The 6,663-nt window shown below is 47.5% G+C and overlaps 1 protein-coding gene across 3 annotated transcripts; it reads right to left on the bottom strand.

Moving 5' to 3' along the window:
* Positions 1-344: 344 nt before the first annotated feature.
* On the bottom strand, positions 345-4,177 carry SMIM12 (small integral membrane protein 12). Of its 3 annotated transcripts, XM_045548305.1 has the most exons (4): positions 4,062-4,176; positions 3,627-3,708; positions 3,396-3,504; positions 345-1,311 (listed from the first exon to the last, which is right to left on the bottom strand). In XM_045548305.1, exon 4 carries the CDS (start codon positions 1,304-1,306, stop codon positions 1,028-1,030), a length of 279 nt encoding a protein of 92 aa, XP_045404261.1. In that variant the 5' UTR covers positions 1,307-1,311; positions 3,396-3,504; positions 3,627-3,708; positions 4,062-4,176; the 3' UTR covers positions 345-1,027. The 3 variants fall into 3 exon arrangements, with proteins under 3 accessions (XP_045404261.1, XP_045404260.1, XP_045404262.1); XM_045548304.1 differs by lacking the exons at positions 3,396-3,504; positions 3,627-3,708 and having other exon boundaries at positions 4,062-4,177; XM_045548306.1 differs by lacking the exons at positions 3,396-3,504; positions 3,627-3,708; positions 4,062-4,176 and adding an exon at positions 3,872-4,048.
* Positions 4,178-6,663: the final 2,486 nt, after the last annotated feature.

Here is a 6,663-nt window from a genome sequence, read left to right as displayed (position 1 = left end):
AACGGTTGTATTAAAGAGCTGGAAGATTATGGGACCTATCTTTAATTCCTACCAAATTTTCTTTAATGTGCATATATTACTTTCATAGGGAAAAGCATGTGTTTATGTGTGGTCTATTCCAATTTATTAATAGACCTGAAGGTGCTACAGCCTCTTGTTATCATACTCTTGGGAACCTGTGCCTCCAAGCTTCAGCACAACCAAGCTAGTAAAAGAAAGTTTCCAGCCTGCCTCCCTGCCCCCGGAGTCCTTAAACACCAATGTTATCCTGCCCTGAAATGCCTGCATTTGCCTACGTCCTAAAGAGACCCCCAAATACCATCTGGAAAACAGGATTCAATCAATACGGTTCTCAGACACATCTTTAATCAAGTTCTGCATTATACAGTGATGGGAGGTGGAAGATGGTGATTGTTTTCAAGCAAATTCACCAGGCACATGTTTCTCCCTGCCCCAGTGAGCAGCCTGGGCTTCCCAGAACAGAGAAATGCTTTCCTTCCCCAGGGAATCCCATTCCTGAGCTGACAAGACAGAATTTCAGGAAGAATGAGCACAAAGGATAGGGCGAACTCCGAACTCATGAAGGGAGCCACGTAGATTTCTGAATTCTTCCCAGTGCAAAATGAAACTGGACACATACATATCCCTCTGAAAAGCAACACCCAATCCCAGCCATTCCCACTTGAGGTCAAAATGCCTCTCCATGGAGACTGGCAACCAATGTTCATTTCATAACACTCCTCCTGGAAGTATGCCCATAAATTGGGATGCCCGAGCAATTGTGGCCACCATGCAACAGATGCAGCCTCTGGCCAGAACCCTCAAGAGCCTTCCTCTTCATTGGCCCCTCAGCTGCTGCTGTGTCTGCCTGGCCATCAAGAAGCAGCCAGTATGTATGTAGCTGTGTGGAGGGGGATGGGCCAGAATAAGCAACAAAGCACATCAGATGTGGGTTCTGCAGCTGAGTCGACATGGTGCCAGGACCAGTCACAGCCCACAGTAGGGCCATAGGGCCCTGTGTCCTCCATTAATTCTTCTCCGGTCGGTTTCTGTTCAGGACAGCTTTAGGGGCAAATTCCAGCTTGTCCTTAAGGCTCACCACCTGGGTATGGTCTTTGCCTAGCAGCTCATCCAGCTTCCGATCCTCCCGGCGCTCTGAGATGCTCTTTTCCTCCTCCACAGGCTGGGGATCCTTTCCCCGGATGAACCATTCCAGGTGGTAGCCCACAGCCCCAACCACAAAGGCCACAGGGAATGTGACATAGGGAGCATAGGTACGCACCACGGTCCAAAACACTGGCCACATGACATCTGCAGAAGAGCACAAGGCAGCATTAGGGAGAACCCGGCAACCCCTCTCCCAGCAGATATGGACAACCCACTACGGCTCTCCATTTACCAGGCAGCATGGCACAACTTACTAGACATCCACCCTATGCAGAGCAATGCAAGAGCATACCTTGAGTTATGCAAGAGGTGGGTCCCTGAAACCATCTAGGAAATTTCAAAAGATTCAATTGTTAAACAAGGGGGAAAGGATCTCTATTTTATGTGCTATACTCTTTGACAATTGTGCACCTATGTATAGCAGTATTCCCCACAAGGGGACCTCTGAGCCTTACCTGATAGACTTCTATGAAATTTCTCCATGAGCCCAGCCAACCACCCTTTCCCCAACACATACAACTCCACTGTGAATCTCCTGGCTCCACAATAATCTCCTTCTCCTCTTGTAAAGTATAAGAAGCATATTTAAACAGCCAAATCCATAATCCATTACCTAATTATTCTGGTTTGTAGACAGATAAATAGGTAATGGTTTTATCTTATTCTGAACTTGACTTTTCTAACAATGAGATAAACTTATACTTGACAAATCTGCTGACCAAACCACTTCCAAAATATACCATCTTCAACCAAACCAATATCCCCACATTTGCATAATAAGCTCCTGAAAACATCACAAACCATTACACATACTCTAGATACCCTAGAACTTGAAAATTCTCTGTAAAAACCACTATATAAGCCATGGCAGGAAAAAAAAGGAGAACTGCTCCAGGGCCTCCTGAAATGAAGTAGGACAATACCAAAACAATGTAAAAACACACAAATTGGGTTACTTTAATGGTCATTTAGTCCCAAATGATTACTACCATTAACAATTATCAAAGAGTGTTCACAATTATCATAATAATGATAGCTACCATTTATTGAGCACTTACTGCGTGCTAGGCCTTGGGCTAAGCACTTTATTTACACTATCTCCTCTAATCCTCATGAGACACATGGCATTATCAGAGTTAAGTATTAATAACCTGCCCAAAAGTCTCAACTACAGGATCTTTCTGTTTATGCTCCTATAGAGGTGTTTCTCCAACACTGCTATCTCTGGTCTAAAATAAACAATTGAAACCTCACCAAGGATAAGATGACTCTCTCCCTCTCTTTGGTTCCAATTCTCTTTGGAGAAATCCAGTGTTCCGTGGACCTAAGACTATAATGGACCGTCCTGAGAAAAATAAAACTACAGCAGCTCCTGGTCCTTTGTCTCAACACTAGGTACTATGCTGGACAATTTACACACCAATCATCATCTGACCTCACAACACCTCCATGATGTAGGAATTATTAGCCCAGATTTTTGTCTAAGAAGATCACAAAGCCTCAGAAACATTATGTTAACTTGCTCAAGCTCACTAGAAGTGACAGAGCCACTGAATTTGAACCCAGGCCTCTCCAACTTCAAAACCTGTGTTTTTTCTAGTGGAAAGAATACACCACAGATAGATGTACGGTTTCTGTCCACTTCCTGGACTTAGGAAGAGCTTCCTACAGTTTTTTTCCCATAAATTTGGCATTTCATTACCTAGAAGAGTTTTCCTTTTTGCAAATTCTGAGACTACACTCAGGAATTTGTTAAATTATAAGATGTAGTAGTCGTTAAAAGAGGCACCCTTGAAGAATCCCAAACCTAATATTTCTTCATTTTATTTCCCACCTTTTAACCAAGTTCTCTTTATAAGTAAATGCTTTTCCTAAACAGCAACTCTCCATTTGGATTTCCAGTTTGTCTTAAAACATATCAAGCACAAGTCCACAACTAATATTCTCTCTCTCACACAGCACCAGGTCTTTCTGCCGTCCTGCTCATATTCTAACCTTTTCCAAATAAGTCAATTCATTCACTGATCCAATACTTACAACCACTTGCTCTGTGTCAGCCTACACCACTTGTCTGCATTTCTCAAAACACTTTAAGCTCCAAGAGGGCAAAGGCCATGTTTGTCCGGCCCCATTGTGCCCTATCCATCCCCCCACCCCTCCCACCCTGGCTGGCACAAAGTGCTCAGAAAAAGTTTGTTGAAGGAATGAAAACAGTTCAAGCAACTCACTAGTGTAAAACCACAGCAGTCATCCATCCACTTTCCCTCAGAAGGTGGCAGGTACACAGCAGACGCCTCTGCTGATTACAAAAAGCTAGATACTCCATCAAGTCATCCCCTGGGTTATCATAATGAAAAGGTGTAAGTGTCTCGCAAAGACTGTGACGCAATTTCCAGCCCGGCACGGAGAGAGTCCGCCAAAGCATCCGTTAAGGTCAACTGGGTTGCCGGGAAACCTACCCTTGTACCGCGGCCCCGAGGCCCAAAGCGACCAGGAGCCGTAGTCCCAAATCCAACAACTGCTGACAAGGGCAGAGGAGGCCTAGCAAGGTGGAAGAATTAACCGTGACAGTCACTGGGGCCCAGTCCGGGGATGGGAGCGCAAGTGAGGACAGGGTCCAAACACCCACCCTTCTCCTCCTCTGGGCTCCCCTCCCCTGCCCCTATCCCACCGCACTCTCGGCCTCGTCAACGTCCGTCCTTACCGAGGTGCCCGAGACCGAGAAGCTTCGGCTGCTCGACTTCAAAGCACCGGGGAGAGAGGGAGCCATGGGGCCTGGCCTAGCAACCACCCTCCCCTGACTCAGAGGTTACGGCCTGGGGCCATCGCCACAGAACGGGCGGCCTGGCAGCCGCTCTGGGGAAAGGAGCCGCCCGCCGGGACCACGTGCTCACCTGCGGCTAAGCCCGCACTCCTCGGCCCGGCCCCCAGCTCTCCGCCCGCTCGCCGGGAGCTCGGACGACTCCGCTCCCAGCGGCCCGAGGGGCCTCGCCTGTGACCCCGCCCACGGGCCGCGGGACCCATCAGAGCTCAGGGATTGGCTGGGCCGCAGGACGGCAGGAAGCTAGGCGTCCGCAACGCGCCCCGCCGCGCTCAGATGGGCACAGCGCGGCCTAGTGGCCGGGAGGTTTCCCGGTGGCGTGACCACGTGCTTTTTGCGTGGAGAAAGTTAAAGGTTATCCAATCATTTATTCAACTGATTTGTTTTCTTTTTTTGAGACAGGCTCTCGCTCTGTCGCCAGGGCTGGAGTGCAGTGATGCAATCATAGCTCACTGCAACCTCAAACTCTCGATCTCAAGTGATCCTCCTGCCTCAGCCTCCCCAGTAGCTGAGACTAAAGGTGCGCCCCACCACCCCTGGCTATTTTTTTTTTGGTAGAGATGGGGTCTGGCTATGTTGTTCAGGCTGGTCTCCAACTCCTGGCCTCAAGGGGTCCTCTGGCCAGGGGCTCCCAAAGTGCTAGGATTACAGGCGTGAGCCACCATGCCTGGCCTCAACTGACTTTTATTAGGCACCTTCTAAGACCTAGGTCTGGGCACACGAAAACAAAAGTCATGATCATTGACCTCAAGAAATTCTCCTTAGCAGAGTATAATCTAGTTCTTTAAGACCTCTTTGGACATCCGGCTAGCTTTCTAGCTGTGTGAGCTTAGGAACATTATTAACCTGTAGGAGCCTCCCATCGCTCTTCTGTGTAGAGGTAATAACACCCATTTCGCAGGGATGTTAGATGAAAATGCATGTAAAGTACTGTGCCAGGCGCACAGCAAGCAGGGAAATGGATGGTAACTATTGTTAGCCTACAAATAATTGAAATATAGTAAAACCTAAGTCTTACGTGACTCCTCAGGTACAAGTATTCACTCCCTACTCTGTGTCCCCACTGTACTCTGTACAATTTATTTACTTTATTTTCTTTTATTTTAATTATTTGAGACATGGTCTCACTCTGTCACTTGGGCAATGCAGTGGTGTCATCATAGCTCACTGCAACCTCAAACTCCTGGCTTCAAGCCAGCCTCCTGCCTCGGCCTTCCAAAGTGCTAGGATTACAGGCGTGAGCCACTCTGCCTGGCCCAGAATAAAAGCTGAAGCCCAAGCTTCTTAATGCCCCCACAGGGCCCTGCCTTCCCACCCTCATTCCACTAATCTCAGCCTGGCATATTTCTTTTAGTAGCTCATGCTAAACCCAGCAGACCAAACTGTTTCACACCTCGGTGCCTTTTTCATCTGCCTAGAGTGCCCTTTCCACTTCACCAAAGTAGCTCTGGCTCCTTTTTCCAGCTTCAGGGTCACCCCCGTATCTAAGAACCCAAAGCTAAGCTCTGCCAGTGAAGATGGATAAAAAGGAACATTATTGTAGGGGCCAAGGGAAAACTCCCCCTTTGCCCTCTGAAGGTTCACTGAAAATCAACGGACAAAAGGCAGATTAGTAGGAGAAGAGACATACAAAATTTTATTTTAATGTGCATAGCACAGGGTGGGGGCAGGGGGTCACAGGAGACTGATTACCCAGTAACTTAGTGGAGTACAGAAGCTTATATACGCTTTTTTCATTGGGAAGAGGTGAGGTGAGGAACATAGACAATTTTTTTGAGGGGCAGCAATGATCATTAGAGAGAAGAAATAGAAATTAACTTGTAAATGATTCTCTTTGGAATATGAGTGAGCCCGAGAGGCAGGTATCATCTAGTGAAATATCCATCCAAGTGTAGTTGCAGTCCTCTGTCTTCTTTGCTGAGATAGATGAGATTTCAGGGTGGGGCGGGAGGAAGGCAATTGTGTTTCTGGTGGAAAGAAGCTTTCTTGGTCAGGTGAGGAAGTTACAGAGAAAGAGTCCCTCCCTGCACTTGGGAGAAGGCGGGGGACAAGACAGGGTTAGAGGGACCTTGATTCTGACGCAGTGTCTAAGGCCTCTCAGCATGTCAAAGTGCCCGTCTTTGGGGTATCACTTTCTGAGCCCCAACAGTATAAAGAAATATTTAGGAGATCATTATGAGCATAACTTGTTCACTAATTGACTATGCAGAGAGGAAAGGGGAACAGAATTTGCCCAGAGTAACTGGCATTCGGTCACCCAGTCAACATGTGCTAGTAGGCCTTGGGGATGCAAAATGACTGGGACCATCCCTGCCGTCAGCAGATGGGTCTACAGAATGTCCACAGAGTGTAAGAAACATGGTGACAGAGTATGCACAAGCAGCACAGAGGAGGAGCTTCAGCCTAGCCAGGAAGATTCAGGGAAGACTCCCTGGAGGAACCAGCCCTTGAGCTGCGTCTTGAGTAATGGCTGGCTGTTCCCTCAGGCAAAACTGATGGGACTCCAGAGCATAGACTAAGAAGTTAGATAGCCATGGGTTCAAATCCTGACTCTGCTGTCTGCTAATCTCAGAAAAGCTATTTACACCCTTTGTTTAAAAAAAGACAATAATAGTACCCGCCCCCTAGGGTTGCTGTGAGTATTAAATCGCCTAAATGTGTATAAAGTGCTTGGC

The sequence above is a fragment of the Lemur catta genome, chromosome 3, assembly GCF_020740605.2.
Source record: "Lemur catta isolate mLemCat1 chromosome 3, mLemCat1.pri, whole genome shotgun sequence".
In the NCBI taxonomy this organism is placed as follows: domain Eukaryota; kingdom Metazoa; phylum Chordata; class Mammalia; order Primates; family Lemuridae; genus Lemur; species Lemur catta.
The sequence above is the reverse complement of the archived record's forward strand: the minus strand, read 5'-3'. Positions and strand labels throughout refer to the sequence as shown.

Bases quoted from the DNA above. Each gene is read 5' to 3' on its own strand.
- SMIM12 (XM_045548304.1), bottom strand. From the start codon at position 1,306: ATGTGGCCAGTGTTTTGGACCGTGGTGCGTACCTATGCTCCCTATGTC.